The 17,743-nt window shown below is 32.8% G+C and overlaps 1 protein-coding gene across 1 annotated transcript in view; it reads right to left on the reverse strand.

Moving 5' to 3' along the window:
- Window positions 1-17,293, reverse strand: part of LOC140440404 (uncharacterized) — a 32,147-nt gene extending 14,854 nt beyond the window's left edge. The window contains exons 1-3 of the mRNA XM_072530875.1: window positions 17,095-17,293; window positions 14,772-15,019; window positions 14,506-14,714 (exon numbers count right to left, since the gene is read on the reverse strand). Coding sequence (XP_072386976.1) covers window positions 14,506-14,714; window positions 14,772-15,015 — 453 coding nt within the window. The 5' untranslated portion in view covers window positions 15,016-15,019; window positions 17,095-17,293. The remainder of the gene's footprint in view (window positions 1-14,505; window positions 14,715-14,771; window positions 15,020-17,094) is intronic.
- Between the last annotated feature and the right edge of the window lie 450 nt (window positions 17,294-17,743).

The raw sequence follows: 17,743 nt of genomic DNA on the forward strand, positions 1-17,743 counted from the left end.
TATTGTCTTAATTATATCCCATATTTCAGTTGGATTAGTTTGTCTGTTTAGATTGAGACAGAAGTTGGCCTAACTATTTCTACATTCCTGTTTAAAGGTTCGTTTACATTTAGCATTTATTTTTTGATATTCAACAAAGTTTGACAGACACATATTTTGTTTGTACCTTTTGCATGCAATTTTTCTCTTATTCGATATCTCACGGCACTCCTCGTTTCACCATTTAGGTGATTTGAATTATATATTTGAGGATGGTCCTAGAATTTTGCAAGCTTTGTTTGCAGCATTCGTAATCTGTTCCATTAAAAATATACACATACCGTTGGTATCGATGCAGTTTGGTAGCGTCGAAAATGATTTCTCTATTTCAGCTGCATATAAGTGTAGGAATATTTCTTACTATAAGTATTTAGCATAGTTTTATTCATTAGTTACGCCACTGCAAGGAACCACTTAAACAATATGCTTAAGTCGCTATAAGGGAGACGGGATTCAGAGGCGAAGGGGGACAGGAGATATGTAGACGAGAACACACATTCCTCCTGAGCCGGGGCATTCGATTTTTGTCGCTGGAACTGAGTAGACTTAAATTATCGTGCACGCCGAAAAAGACGAAAGACGTATCCAATTAACGACGGGGGTGTTCGATATTTTAATTCGCAGGTCGCAGACAATTATCCGTAATCTTGTGTATTGTAAATGTAAATAACCTCATTACAGTGTATTCTATAATAATAAAGACTTCTCGCATAGATCGCGGACTTTTAATATAACGTTAACCTCTTCAAATAATAAAAGAACTTTAATTTAGACCTACATTTTGGGGGCTCAACCGAGATTATTTCGAAAGAGACAGTAACGTTTATTTGTGCCGCTAATTATGGAAGCAAGATTATAAAAGACGCAGTTTGTGAAAATCGAATCAACGACGAAGTGAATGTTGTAACATAATATCTATATTCTTTGATATTATGCCAAGAGGCTGAAGTGGCGAGACTTGACGACGTTGCAGACGACGACGATAAGATTAATTTATGGTTTATGGATGTTTGGACCCACTGGATGATGACAAATGATCAGGTGACTTTGTTCCTTTAATAGATCGTGCGAAGATTATTTTTTTTATCATGAACTGTGAACATTAAGAAAAGAACTTTTAAACAAACAAAAGTATTTGTAATTATTTGTTGATTTAACTTTACTCTGTTGATGTGAGGACTTATATTTTGATAATGATAGCTGATGCTTGACTATAATAATATTTTAAATTGAATGTTAAAATCAAAATCTTTTAGTAGGATATTTTGCTTTATTCTGAGATATTATTGTACTTATTATATTGTTGTAATATAAAGAGATAAGATTTGCGAATTAAAAGCGACCACAACCTCGTTCACAGTATTACTAATTTAGACTACACTCAGAAAAATAATCTATAAGTTTTTAAATTTTTAATTCTTTTTATAAATTTTTAAATTTTTTATTTTTTTTAAATAACTTTGATATCAATTTTTAAAATGCAGTCTAAACAAACGACTCTTACCGATTTTCAAAAAATTAGTTATAATATTAAAAATTCGGCATATAAAGCTGTTAAGGCGTTGCACATTATAGCATATGGTAATGAAGGGGTGCCGCGACAAACAAGAAGGAACTTGCGAAATTTTTCAGGCTTTGCGTGGGATAAAAATGCCAGCGAATATGCTGATAAGATAAACGACGTAAAACAGAAATTAGATATGCCAGACTTAGTTGCAGTCTGTAACGTATTGGATCTGGATTATTCGGGTGCAAATGACGACGTAATTGAACGTATTTTTTCGTTTTTGAATGAATTAAATGTAGATGACAAGAATGACGAAGATGACGATGACGATAACGACGCGGACGACGATAAAGAAGCTTATGACGAAGATAAAGACGTTTATGACGATAAAGACGGTTTTGACGATGAAGACGATAATGAATACGAGGAAGAAACTGAAAGTAGGCCAACGATGGCTTTAAAGACAAAGAAAAAAACAAAATCAGGTAGAATGACGGCCGGTAAAGTAAATGATTCTTTTGCTTTGACTTTTAAAGACGTAGAAGACAGCATAAGACCCTTCGACGGAAAAGACGATTATCCAGTGAGAAAATGGATTACTGACTTCGAAGAAATTTCTGAATTAATGGGATGGAATGATTTGCAAATGCTAATTTTTGCAAAACGATCCCTAAAAGGAATTGCGAAACTGTATATTCAGTCAGAAAAAGGAATTAATAGCTGGAAACTATTGAAGAAAAGACTTACTTCGGAATTCGAAAATAAAATAAGTAGTGCTGAAATACATAAAATGCTGATGCGTAGAAAGAAGAAACATGATGAAAGTGTACAGGAGTATGTACTGACGATGAGGGAAATTGGTAGCAGAGGTAACATAGAAGACGAGGTTACAATACAATATACAATAGAAGGCATTCAAGACGACCCTGTTAACAAAGTTGTACTTTATGGCGCAAACAACTTCAGAGACTTCAAGGAAAAAATTAAATTGTATGAACTCATTAAAAAACAGACGGCACACAAATCCTCTACAACTGAAACGCATAGAAAGAAGTGGACAAACAATGAAGTACGACGAGATGGTAGAAACAATGAAATACGACGAGATTATAGAAACAACGAAGCTAGAGGAGATGACAGAAGAATGTCGGAAAACAGAATTAAGAAAGAAGAGCAATGTTATAATTGTGGAAATCGAGGGCACAGATCGAGAGATTGTCCTGATAAAGCCAAGGGAACGAAATGCTTCAAATGCAACCAATTTGGACACGTTTCTTCTCGATGCAATGTTAAAGAAGATAGACCTTCGACTTCTGGTCAGGTAAATGTCATTGACGTAGTATATAAAAACTCAGTGACCTTAAAATTTGGAAATATATCGTTACGTGCATTGTTTGATACAGGAAGTGACATAAGTGCAATGAGACAAGATATTTTTGAAAAGCACTTTGATGACGTCATTCTTATGAAGAATATAGTAGAGTTAAATGGATTAGGAGGTATTAAGGTTGAGACTTTAGGTTCTTTTAATATAATAGTGGAAATTCAAGGCGAAGATTTCCATATTTTATTTCATGTAATCCCAAAAGGAGCATTAGACGTTGAAGTTATTCTTGGAAACAATATACTAAAACAAGCAGAGGTTACCATAACCGAAGATAGAATTATTGTATGCAAAAAAGAAGTAGATAATATGATAATGAGGATTGCAGTTGACGAGGCAACACACGATGATAATCTACAACTGGAACGTATAAAAGACTCAAATATTAAGATGGAGATAAAAGAATTAGTGGAAAATTATGAACCGCGACAGACCAAGACTACAGATATAAAAATGAAAATAATTCTAAGTAGCGAAGAACCGATACACCAAAACCCCAGAAGGCTATCAATACCAGAAAAGCAAGAAGTAGGTAAGCAAATTGAGGAATGGATAAAGAAAAAAATAATTCGACCTAGTACATCCGATTTTGCAAGTCCAATTGTACTCGTCAAAAAGAAAGACGGACAGATCAGAGTTTGCGGTGATTACCGAAAACTTAACCGGAATATAATAAAAGATAGGTTTCCATTACCTTTAATAGAAGACGTATTGGATCGGTTACAAGGTGCAGAATATTTTAGCACAATAGACCTCAAGAATGGATTCTTCCATGTACCAATAGAGGAAGATAGCATTAAATACACGGGATTCGTCACCCCAGACGGACAATACGAATTTTTAAGGTGTCCGTTCGGATTGTGTAATAGTCCTGCAGTGTTTCAAAGATTTATTAGCCACATATTTAGAGAGCTGACATCCAAGAACATAGCAATTTACTATATGGATGACATAATAGTTTTAAGTAAATCCGAAGAAGAAGGAGTTGTACGTTTAAAGCAAGTACTCGAAGTAGCTAGGGACTACGGCTTAGAGATAAAGAAGAAAAAGTGCCAATTTTTACAGAAAAGAGTAACGTTTTTAGGATATATTATTGAGGATGGCAGAATTCAGCCATCGGATGAAAAATCAATGGCCATAAAGAAATTCAAGGAACCAACGAACTTTAAGCAGATTCAGTCATTTTTAGGCCTGACTGGATACTTTCGTAAATTTGTACCGTCATATGCTACGATAGCTAAAGCATTAAGTGATCTACTCAAAAAAAATCAAACATTTGAGTTTGGATCAAAAGAAAGGAGTGCATTTTCAAAACTTAAAGAGCTGTTAACTAGTCAGCCGGTGTTAGAAATTTATCACCCAGATAGAGAAACCGAGTTACACACAGACGCTAGCAGTCATGGATATGGAGCTTGTCTTCTACAGAGATCGAGAGAAGATAATAAGTTTCACCCAGTTTATAATATGAGCAAAAAAACAAGTCCAGCCGAGGAAAAGTATACAAGTTACGAATTAGAAGTTTTAGCTATAATAGAAGCAGTCAAAAAATTTCGTATCTATCTACTCGGAATCAAATTTAAAATAGTAACGGATTATTCCGCATTTACTAAGACCATGAATAAAAAAGATTTAACTACCAGAGTTGCGAGGTGGGCTCTGTTACTGGAAGATTATCAATACGAACTGGAACACAGAAAGGGAACAAGGATGGCTCATGTAGACGCTCTCAGTCGATACCCTATAGTCATGATAATAAATGAGACATCAGTAGTACAAGAACCAGGTTTTATAGAAAGAATAATGCATGCTCAAGAAGCTGATAACCACATTCAAGCAATAAAGAAAATACTTGCTACGGAAGCTTACGAGGACTTTCTGATTAGAAACAATATTCTATTTAACTATGACGAAGGTAAGGAATTGTTAGTCATTCCGAAACGAATGCAAACAGAAGTAATTAAATTGTTACACGACGTAGGACATTTTGCTGTAACAAAAACACAGGAGTTAATTCAAAGAGAATGTTATATTCCTAATCTTAGAGAAAAAGTCGAGCATTGTGTAAGAAATTGTATTAAGTGTATACTTGGAAGTAGAAAAAAAGGCAAAAAAGAGGGTTGGTTACACCCGATACTAAAAATCGATGGACCTTTACAAACATTTCATGTTGATCATTTAGGACCGTTAGCTACAACCAACAAGAACTATAATCACATTTTGGTGATCATCGACGATTTTTCTAAATTTGCATGGTTTTATCCTACAAAATCAACGACGGCAAAAAAAGTCATAGAATGTATGAAGAGGCAACAGAAGGATTTCGGAAATCCTCTCCGAATAATATCCGATAGAGGTACCGCATTTACAGCGAACGAGTTCGAAGAGTATTGCCAAAGTGAAGAAATTAAGCACATTAAGATTACGACAGGTGTACCAAGAGGCAATGGGCAAGTAGAACGTGTCAATAGAACGTTAATCCCAGTATTAACCAAATTGAGTATAGAGGAACCGACGAAGTGGTATAAGCATATTTATAAGTTGCAACAGTTTGTTGATTCCACTTATCAAAGAAGCATTGATGCTACGCCATTCGAAGTACTTTTTGGGACAAAGATGAAGAATAAAGAAGATCTAAGGATGAAAGAAATAATAGAGCAGGAAATGATCAAACAGTATGATGAAGGTAGAGACATGTTAAGAAACGAGAGTAGACGTCAGTTAATCAAGGTCCAGGAGGACAATAAACGCAGGTATGACTTACGAAGGAAGAAGCCGAGAATGTATAGAAAAGGGGACCTAGTGGCAATTAAGAGAACGCAGTTTGGTGGTGGACTCAAACTGAGGAAGAAATATCTTGGACCATATATGGTAGTAGATGTTAAGCCCAATGATAGATATGATGTGAAAAAGTCAGGATATCATGAAGGCCCCCTGAGCACATCAACGTGCGCTGAATATATGAAGGCATGGGTAGAGAACCAATCAGAATCCGAGTCGGATTCCTAGCAGGATGGCCGAATGTAGGAATATTTCTTACTATAAGTATTTAGCATAGTTTTATTCATTAGTTACGCCACTGCAAGGAACCACTTAAACAATATGCTTAAGTCACTATAAGGGAGACGGGATTCAGAGGCGAAGGGGGACAGGAGATATGTAGACGAGAACACACATTCCTCCTGAGCCGGGGCATTCGATTTTTGTCGCTGGAACTGAGTAGACTTAAATTATCGTGCACGCCGAAAAAGACGAAAGACGTATCCAATTAACGACGGGGGTGTTCGATATTTTAATTCGCAGGTCGCAGACAATTATCCGTAATCTTGTGTATTGTAAATGTAAATAACCTCATTACAGTGTATTCTATAATAATAAAGACTTCTCGCATAGATCGCGGACTTTTAATATAACGTTAACCTCTTCAAATAATAAAAGAACTTTAATTTAGACCTACATAAGGTCCAATTTGCTTCATTCATAGACCATTTATATAATAGGGACGGGATTGCATCATTGTGATAATAGTTATTAAGTGTAATACTGATTGGGTAATGATCTGATCCATACGTATCCTGACTAACAGACCAACCAAGTGTAGGAAATACCTTAGATGAAGCAATTGTGTGATCTACTGCAGATTTAGCCTGGCCAGGAGGGCAAGTCCTTGTGGCAGATCCATCATTTATAACAATCAAGTTTGGAAAATGATCTAAAGCATCCACCAAAACTCTACCATCATGTGAGCATGCAGGTGAGCCCCACATGCCGTGATGGGCATTAAAGTCGCCTCCTATTATTTAATCATGTTTTATTTGATTAAATAAATTTATGTATTCTTGAGATTTAGCTCTAACATCGAAGGGTTTATATAGAGATACTATAGCCAGTTTTTGGTTACCAAGAATGATATTGATTCCACAAACTTCAATTTTTGGATTAAAATTATGATTAAATTGAATGACTTCGTATATAATTTTATGTGAAATGAAAATTGCTACTTCTCCATAACCTTTATCTCTATTAACCGCAATGACGTTAAAGTTATTAAACTTAATGTTATCAGTAGGCTTATACTATGTTTCAGAAATTATTGCAATATCAAACTTTTCCTCCATTAAAATTTGGTAAAGAAAATTTTTGTTAGCTTTAAGAAATCTAGCATTTCACTGAATAATCTTAAGATTTTCTTTAAAGGACATCTTTGAGTTTTTTTGTTTTGTTTTGTTAGGTTTTAAATATAATATTAACAATGAAGCTGAGGTAGATCGAAACTAGAGACAGTTAGAAAAGAACAAATAAGAGACGAAATGAAAATGGAGCGAAATATCAATGATGACATAGAAAGAAAACAATTAATCTGGTTCGGACATGTTAAAAGAATGCCAAAGTACAGATGGCCTAGAAGAGTACTAGAATGGATCCCTTCGAAAAGAAGAAAGAGAGGACGACAACGGAGAAGTTGGCGCAACGTTATTGATGAAGCAATGGCGGCAAGAGACTTAGAAGAGGCAACTGCATATAATAGAAAAAAAAGGAAATTGGGGGCGGAGAAGCGGCGACAGCCGTAATAAATCCGTTATTATATATATATATATATATATATATATATATATATATATATATATATATATATATATATATATATATATATATATATATATATATATTAACAATGTTTTTAATTTTATTTTTAAACTCTATATCTTCAAAATTTAAACTACTATTTAATAATGGATTCTGTGAAAATTGGTGAAAAAAACTTGTTAACATGGTAATTAATTGATGTTTAAGTGTGGAAAAATCATTCTGCGGCTCTTTTCCAAACTGGGAGACCGGTCCTGCACAAAAGCTAGTATTAAATTCTCGTCTAATGGGTGGGAAATTGGAAGAAGAATCACTAGTTTTTCTTTTTTTTTTGGCAAGGGTTTAGGAGAAGATGGTTAATCATATGTTGACCTAAAGTTCGATTTAAAAGAAGTATTATGGACTGGATGTTGTGCTGTAGAAGTTTTTAAAACGGGAAATTCTATAGCTGAATCCATTAATGGAGCAAATTTATTTTTTTGTATAAGGCTAGAATAGGCCGGATTGTTAATATGTTTTCAGCTTCTTTGAAAGATATATTCAAATTAGACATAGCTTCTTTGATTTTAGTTTGCTTCTTAAATTCTGGACACTCCTTATAAGTAGAATTATGACTATTATTTTTGCAATAAACACAAAAATTCATTGTCTGACCCAATTTCTACGCCTTTTCTTTCCGCTACACTGTGAGCCGGAATGGCCGTATCGGAGACAACGAAAACATTGCATAACTGGATTAATATAAATTTATACAGGGCATTTAACTTTATTAATATATATAAATTAAGGAATAAGGTCACCACGAAACCAGTACATCAGCAAATAGGGGCAGTTACATGGATCTTGTTTCACTAATTTTTAAGTACCCTTGTTTAAAAACACATTTAGAACAGTCCAGTGTGTTTTAGGGCACCTTAAATCAAATTCAGAATGATTTGATTTTTGCTATTTCGACAGTAGTTTCAAACAAAATAATTAATGAAATTAAACAAACACGCTTCATTTGCAATTATCTTGGATGAAACAACTGATATTACCAATTTTAGCCAACTCTTTGCACTAGTACGATTTGTTCATACAATCTGAATTATACAGGAAAGATTTTTAGGTTTTATAAATGTATCAGAAGATAGAAAGGCAGACGCAATATATAAAATTCTTTGCAAACTTTTAAAATCCATTAATGGTAATGACAAGCTAATTTACCAAAGTTGTGAAGGCGCTGCAGTTATGACTGGGCATTTGGGGGTCTACGACCCCCATCTAGTGCGATATTTATAAACTGTTTTGCCAACAAAATAAACTTAGTTTTATCACAATCGGTCATGCAGATCAAAGAATGAAAAAAAGAAGTTTTTTTTGCAACTTTAAGTGGAATGGCTGCTTTCTTTTCTAAATGCTCTAAACGAACTTAAGTTTTAGATACAATTGTAAAACGAAGACTACCAAAAGTTGCAGTAACGCGATGGAATTACAACGGCAGACTAGTATTAACAGTCTTAGAATACCCTGATTCTTTAATTGAATTATTTAAGAGTGTCTTGGAGAATGGTGAAAAGAGGGATACAAAAACCATAAATAGCTCGAGACCATAAATTCCATCTAGAGTTATTTTACTTCCATAAAATCGCTTTTTACCTTTAGGAATTTTATTACTAAAATGGTAATTTTTCGATCTGGCGTCGAGGAAACCCAAATAGAAATGAATTTTTTGTTGAAAGAGATGGCCGACTTGATTAAAGAAGCAAGGTTAAGAAAAGATGCCAAAGCAAACCAAAAAATTACTTTTCAACTAGGAGAAGGAACAAGCGATATGTGGGCTAATACTCTAGAGAATGGAACTATGCCAGTACAAAACTTCCAAATGGAAAGTGATCATGATTTTAAGTAAATAGATCCATACTAAATAATCAAAGTATATCCAAAATATCGATTTTGTAGTAGTGTATTTGAAATTTTCATTCGATATACTTTTGATATAATAATATTACTTATTGTTTTTAAACTTTCTTATTTTTGATGTAATTTTACTTCTCATTAAATGTATATTATACAAAGACCACTATTATATTTTTTAGATTATACTGTGCCTCATGATACAACTGATATGTTAGATGGAATACAAAAAAAAAATTGCAATCTTTAAATGTTTTAGCGATGAATGCGAACTGCATAAGAGTGAGGAAAATGACATAAAACATCCATTAAGAACACCCCAAAAAAAAAACATTGATGGAGCAACCGCAATTTCAAACAGAAACACAACCACACCAGTAAATGGAGTATGAGGTAAAAACACATATGATACAAAGTGTATTGTATTTAACCCTTTGTGTCTTTTATTTTAGGTCCTAGGCAGTATAAAAAAAACAAAAAACAAAAAACAAAAAAAGGCTCAAAATGAGGAAAACAGAAAATTGAAAGAACTAGATCTAAAGGAAAGAAAAATTGCTTTAGAACAAAGAAAAATGGATTTGGAAGGACGAAAAGTAGTACTCAAAGAAATGTGGGAACAGCAGTAAAAGAGATTTGAAATTTAAATTAGTGAACCTAAGCAAATTTTGAATCTCGTTAAAAACCAACAAAAGTTTTATACAATTTTATTAGAGGTCCGGCCCCGATATCTGGCAGATCATACAGCTTTCTATCGGTTGTGACAAATTGTTAATTACTAGTAGTTAAAATTAAAAATATAATTTAATTTTTATACTGTTTGCAACTTAAAGTTAAATGTGACAGTGTACTGAAAATCGTAGAATTCTGTGAGTACAAAACTGCATTATTAATAACCTTAAAATCAGAAGTTTAAAAGGCAAAATATTTTATCGATTTCAATTCAACTGATCGATTATCGACAACAACTTTTTGCTGGTTTGTGCTTCTAACAAGTAATTAGGCTAGGCTGCTGTTTAATTTTATTAAGTGGCCAGGTCCGGCTTCAGATCCTCTGTGCCAATGTACGGAAATTCTCAGCGGGAAGATGGATAAACCGGAATCAACTACTACCTCACGAAATTAATCCACTACGTCACATATATCTTACTCCAATGCATTAAAGTTTAATATCCTTCAAAAGACCAAGGTATTATACTTTCAACCATACAAGGAATAAAAGTTTTCGAATATGTAAAAGCTGTTAGATCAATAGTACAACCCAAAAATGTTGTTTGGGCATCCAAAATAGCAAACAACCGCGTCTGCATCTACCTCTCCTCTAAATATGTAGTTGATCAATTTCTTAGCTTCCACAAATATATAAATATTGATGGTAACCAGTTTAAAGTAAGAAGACTTATAACCCCTGCCCAAAGACTCACCATATCTAATGTATGTCCTACTATACCTAATAGCATAATTGAAGAGCACTTAAAAACTATGGGTATAAAATCCGCCTCCAACATGACGTTTCTACGAGTAGGCATGCAAGACTCAGAATACAGTCACGTACTCAGCTTTAGGAGGCAAATGTTCATAAGTCCTTTAGAAAATGCATCAATTCCTAACTCATTTCTAATCTCATTCGACAATACATCATATCGACTATACATTTCCATAGATGGCTTAAACTGCTCCAGATGCAATATTCTCGAACATCACGATTCTGACTGTCCTTCTTTATCATCATCAAGCAACTTAATTAATCAAATGAAAACTGACCACCACGTGAATATACATAACTCTACCAATGAAAAATATAATCAGCTACAAGATCAACCACGAAACCAATACCAAGAAGATACCGAAACATTAATGGAACCAGAACCAAATACCATACAAAATCACGCATCAGCTACAAAGGACCAAACCACTTCCTCACAAACAAACAATGAATTACAAATCTTGAATCAACCAAAAATATTCCAAGATAATTCCTTAGTAATTGAAAGCGATATAAAAACCAATTAAATTACTCCTGCAACTAAAAGACAAATATACTCTCCTGAAATTCTTGAAAATGACCTACCTCCTCCTGATACTCAAAAACCTAAGAAAAAGTCGAAAACCCAAGAAGATATTCCAATTATTCTAAATCAAATTAAAGAAAAAATTGAAAAAAGAAACTTCCCTTCTCTTCCTTTACACTTACTTTTCATGAAATATGTGATTTTCTGGCAAATTCCCTTCACTCAAAACATCCTGAACGCATTGTTAAAAATTATTCAAATGAAAGCCAAGAAATAAAAGAAATCTTAAACTTTATATATTCTCAAATACAAAATAAAACTTTAAAAAACAATATTACCAGATTGAAGAAGAAACTGCTTCTCAACAGTCCTTCTTCTACTGACGAAACTGACTAAGAATCAAGTTCTCAACAATAAATAGTTAACACATAAAGAGTTAATGGCCAGCACATTCATATTACGGTGGAATCCCAATGGTTATTTTACACATATAGAATCCATTAAGCTTCTTATATACGAATATCTTCCTTAAGTCATATGCCTAGAAGAGACCCATTTCAACAAAGAATGTCTAAGTCAAGTAGGAACCAAACTCATCTTACCAAATAATAGAAAACACCAAGTCATCATCAACTGACTCCGAATAGGACATACTTTCCTTACACATAAGCATGTCTTCAACCAGGAGGCTGCTCCGATGTGTACCAAGTGCAACACTCAGTCAGTGAAACATATAATTGTTGAGTGTCCCAGAACGAAAGAATCGCGTGTGTCCTTAGTGATAATTTAAAAAGTATACTAACGTCAAATTTACAGTCTTTATTAAGTTATCTTAAAATGACTGAACTATATACCAGATTGTAAAAAAATATTTTTTTATGTAACAATATGTATCTTACTGTTTGTGTATGTCCCCCCGCTAATAACCCTTAGTGGTTGATGCGGGTATATTTGTTTAAATAAAAAAAAATTATTAGAAAGGTCAAACTGTAGCAGCTTCAAATGAGTTGTTATTTTTTGCATATTTATAGTTTAATTGTGTTTATAGTAGATTAGTTTAAAAATAATTTTAAGTAAATAAATAAGTCTTTTAGTTTATGTAGGTTAGTAGGTTAGTAGGTTTATGAGTTTTTAATAATTTATCATTTAGTTAAAAAACATGTTTACAATCTCACTATATCCTAAAAAAGTTATATAATACAAAATATTTAGTTACTGATAAACAGCAAATTAATTAATTGATATTTCAATACAGATATCCATTTTACTTAAATAAGAAACTGTCAATAAAAATTGAATTCATTTTAGAACAGACAATCCACAAGTATGTTGAAGACGTAATATCTAAAAAAATGTTATTCAGAAGGTTACATTTACACAATAATTTTGGCAATTAATGGGTTAATACAATTGGAAAAGAAATAATTACTCGGCAAAAAAGGTGTTTACAATCTCACTATATGCTAAAATTCACAATATTATATAATACAAAACAGTTCAACATTAATACAGTGAAAATTAACTAAAAATACAATAAAATTAGTGCTCTAAATATGTGTCTAAATTAGGAGTAATTACATTAAAATATGTAGAACATTAGTTGTTTTGTATAAAACTTAAGAGGTCGCTGGTTAAATGATATTAGATAAATAACTATAAAGTAAAAATGCAATATTTTGTTTGTAAATAAATTAGTGAAAAATAGTAAATACAACTGTGAATAAATTACGAAATTAACTGGTCTTAAAAAAATTTATTAAAAATCCTTTGTAAAAGGTATATATTTTTAAAAACCCAAATGGGCTGTTATAGAAGAAAAAAAAAAAATATATACCTTTTACAAAGGATTTTTAATAAATTTTTTTAATATATGGTATACAGCCAAATACAGGAACGTAGATTCCTTGTGGATTTTAACTGGTCTTACTCATTATTGTTGTCTGTACAAAGAATATGGACTTACCCTTTGAAATATTAATGTCGTATTCTTAGCCAGATGGTGCCGCGTCGGGACGCCGAGGCTCCTTGGCACGAGAGCCAAAAAACTTGGTGTGTTTCGTCCGCTGTCTTGGGATGAAGTGTGTCTTGAGATTGCAGGTCAGAAAAGAACCTTCGCCGTTGGGTGGAAGAGGGTACATCAATAAATCACCCTATTGTATTGTGATTTTGAGTGCCGTAATTTAAGCTAATTGTGACCGTAATACAAAACCATACACTTGTGTGTATTGGCGACACAAGACAAAAATAACAAAGGAAGTCAAATTCTCCGCACTTAAAACATAATAAATGAGATAGCCAGTTTAGCAATTTTACGAAATAACAGGAAGCAATATATTTTACCAAAGTTGTTAGAATACAGCATTGAATTAGATCACATTACAGTACCGTAACAGAAAAATAATAAATCTAAAAATAAGAAAGAAATAGTACATACTTTCCCAAACATTAGTTTTCATACAAACATATCTGACAGTTTATCAGCAATACTGCACATTTTGTACAATTTACCTCTTGCAATAAAAGTTTTGGATTTTTGTGAAAATCTAAAAAAAACAAATTTCCTTACAATTTTTGCAAATCCCCACTCAACAGCTAATCTAGCTTGGCACATGCTGTTATTAAAATTTTCCTGTGTTAACTTTTGTTCTCCATTGGGTAATCTTGCTGGGTTTGAAAAAGGGCATAGCAAAAGACTGATAATGGATAAGCCTGATCTCCACACAGAACAAAATTGACATTCCCAAAGGCACATTTCCTTTCTAATTCCATATACATATTACTGTCTTTAAAAATCACAGCATCATGGCGCCTCCCTAAATAAAGTCTTTTTAGACTGACTATGATACCATCAGGACATACAATGGACTGGTATTTAAAACAGTGCCATCTCTTATGTCCCGAATAGTATTCGTCTTCGTTTATAGACAGTTCACAAATACGCCTTACAGTTCCAACTATAAAACCCCATTAATTCTGAAGTGCTGCCCCTTTTGTAGCTACTGCCTGTAGCAACAATAAAAACATTTACTTATTTTATATGATTACCAAGTATAGGAAATATAAATATAATCTCTATAAGTACCTACCTGTGAATAGTGCTCCAATTTTTCTTGTGTTAACCATAATACAACATCCAAATCTTCTAAAAGTGACCTGTGACGTTTTAGAATCAACTTTATTGTTGTATTGATAACTTGTGAGAAGGACTGAGCAGATAGTAAAAATATGGTTTTTAAATCACTAAGTCTATTAGGGTATGCTAGAAAACCCAATAAAATGCACAGTTCGTCGAGTCCTACAATATGCAATATGTTAGTAATTTAAAATTCTAGTTCCTTTCGGTATTACATACCAGTACAGGTATGGCCAGTTTCTGTTACTATTGTATCTGCTATCTCTAATAATTGTGCAAGCCTTGGAATGTCCTGTTTTTCAAACCGAAAATTTTGTTTGACTTGCTCAGACTCTAAGCTATTAAAATTGAATACAGAATGTACATTTTGTATGTTATCATTTAAAATATGATTTAGTATTAAATCTTCTATAACTTCGTCATTTGCTTCAACTAATATTGCTTGTTCTAAAATGTCTTCCATATTTCTGTAAAAAAAATTTAAAACCCAAAATGTACAAAACCAGACAAAATATATACCTTGAGTGAAAGAAAACAAAAAAAAATTTAATTATTTTGCTGTCACATACGACACTTGACTGACAGCTGTCAACTATTAACGTGAAGCACCAATTCGACCATTTGATAACTCTAAAATTACATATCCATTAAAACTTATACCGTAAAAAATAGCGTTTACGTCTCAAAATAACGGAAGGATAAAATTTTATTTGATAACTCTCTAATCTAACTATGACATCAGTTCGAAATACTTTCAGAGTAACACATGAAGGTGCTATAAATGCATTCAAGAGTTTCTTAAGTAAAGAAACATGTCAAGATGTTTATCATGCAACTGATGTTGAGAGTAAATATAATGCCTCTCATGATAAATTACACAGGACGAGGATGACCTCAGTTTTATGATGAGAAAACTGGAGCAGGAATATACAAAGAATGGGATGGAAATAAACCTAAAGAAAACTGAATACCTAACAACGGAGAATACAGAAATAAAACAGCTGGAAATAGACGAAGGTAAACAAATCAAAGGAACAGACAAGTATAAGTATTTAGGTTTCATAATATCAAACAAAGGAACAACGGAGGAAGATATTAAAAATAGACTAGGACAAACAAGAGACTGCATACGAAAATTGAACCCGGTACTATGGGATAAGAACATCAGCATGAAAACAAAGAAAAAAATATATAATACCATGACAAGAAGTATCCTCACTTATGGGTGTGAAAATTGGACAATAAATAAGAAAACCAAAGACAAAATAAGAGCAACAGAGATGGAATTTCTAAGGAGAAGCTGCAGAGTAACAAGAAGAGATAGGATAAATAACATGGAGATTAAGAGGAGAATGGGCATGAACTCCGACATAATAGACTACATCGAACAGAAGAGGTTAACCTGGTACGGACATGTCAGAAGAGCAGACCAAAATCGGTGGATAAATAGAATAACAGAGTGGAGCCCGATAGGAAGAAGAAAGAGAGGCAGACCCCGAAGATCTTTCAGAGATGAGGTGGACGAAGCAATGAGTAGAAGAAACCTACAGGAAGGGGACTGGCTAAACAGGAAAAATTGGAGAAAACGGTTGAGTGAAGGAATACAGTGAAAACTGTGGAAATCCTTGTATATATATATATATATATATATATATATATATATATATATATATATGATAAATTACAGATCTAATAAATATTAGTTGTACAATTAGGAAAACCAAACATTACCAAAACAAAAAACATGGGTCACACAAAAAGTAAAATCTTTAGATAGTCTAAAGGATTTGTATACTTTGAGTAAGGCATACCCTGCGCACCATATCAGCACAAAGTTGTTGTTGAGACCACAAAAGGTCAGTTTTATTTTTAACAAAATTTTTAAATCCTCTAACAAAAAAAAAACACATGGGCTGTTATAAATGAACTTAATGGAAAACAAAAAAAATCACAAAAATATCTGTCTACAAATAGATATTAGAATTACAAATTCAGAAATAATATCAAACAAATTTAATGATTACTTTATAGATGCACCAAGTAAAATAATTAAATCAAATTTTAATTTTCAACATTCCAACGATTTTGTTTAAAATAGTTTGTGCCTATCTTATATAACAGAGGAAGATATCTTAGATATAATAATATAAAATTACAAACAAAGCATCGTGTGGTTTTAATGAAATATCAGGTATAGTAATTAAGAAAATTGCGTTTCAGATTTTGACACCACTTGCTTACATTATATATGCTTCTTTCAATACTGGCGTTTTTCCCACTAGGCTAAAAACTTCTATTATTTCACCGGTATTAAAACAAGGTGATCCTGAATTAATGTCAAATTTTCGACCATTGTCTGTTCCATCTGTGACCAATGAAGTACCACAGGACTCCATATTGGGCCCGATATTATTTATTTTGTATATTAATAAACTATCATATTTATTGCCTGATGCATTTGTATCAGTTTATGTGGATGACTCAACAATGCTATTTCGCGATAAAGACAGAAATTTTTTACAAGATAAAATAACAAACTCACTAAAGACCTTCTCTGATTGGTTCAGTAATCTGTCGCTCCTATTTGTTTTCACAAAACTGATTTTGTATTATTTTCATTCCGTGCAAGTTCTACTAAACTCGATCTAAGTATTGCCATCAATGGTGAAGATATATTAATGTCAAATTTTTGACCATTGTCACTGGGTGAATATTACGAGAGTGTATCTATGAATGCCCAAGCTGCAACGTAACGAAATTTAATACTATTTTAATTATATTACGCTGTCTATATTGTAAACGTTATCTGTATTTTAATCTATCTAATCTAATCTATCTGTCTATCTATGTGCTAGTTTAGGTCCACCCCGAGTATTTCATATCCTCGGTACCACCCATATCTGGGAGGCAATTCCCTCTTCGCCACCTGAAAAGGTGCCTGGTGGTGGATAGTCTGTTTTCTATTAGGTTTTGAATAAATGATATATTCAGAATATGGAATAGTGTGACTATGTCAATTCAGGATCGTCCCAATCAAAATCTTCTTTCATTAAATTAATTGAGTTATTTGATCTGCTTGATGACCCTTTATATTTCGGCTTAGGACTTAATGGGTAACTTTTTTAGTAGATGATGTATTACTCATCTTTCGATAACTACTTAAGTGGTTCCTGTTTTCTTTTTTATAAATG

Source organism: Diabrotica undecimpunctata, chromosome 1, assembly GCF_040954645.1.
Source record: "Diabrotica undecimpunctata isolate CICGRU chromosome 1, icDiaUnde3, whole genome shotgun sequence".
Lineage (NCBI taxonomy): Eukaryota > Metazoa > Arthropoda > Insecta > Coleoptera > Chrysomelidae > Diabrotica > Diabrotica undecimpunctata.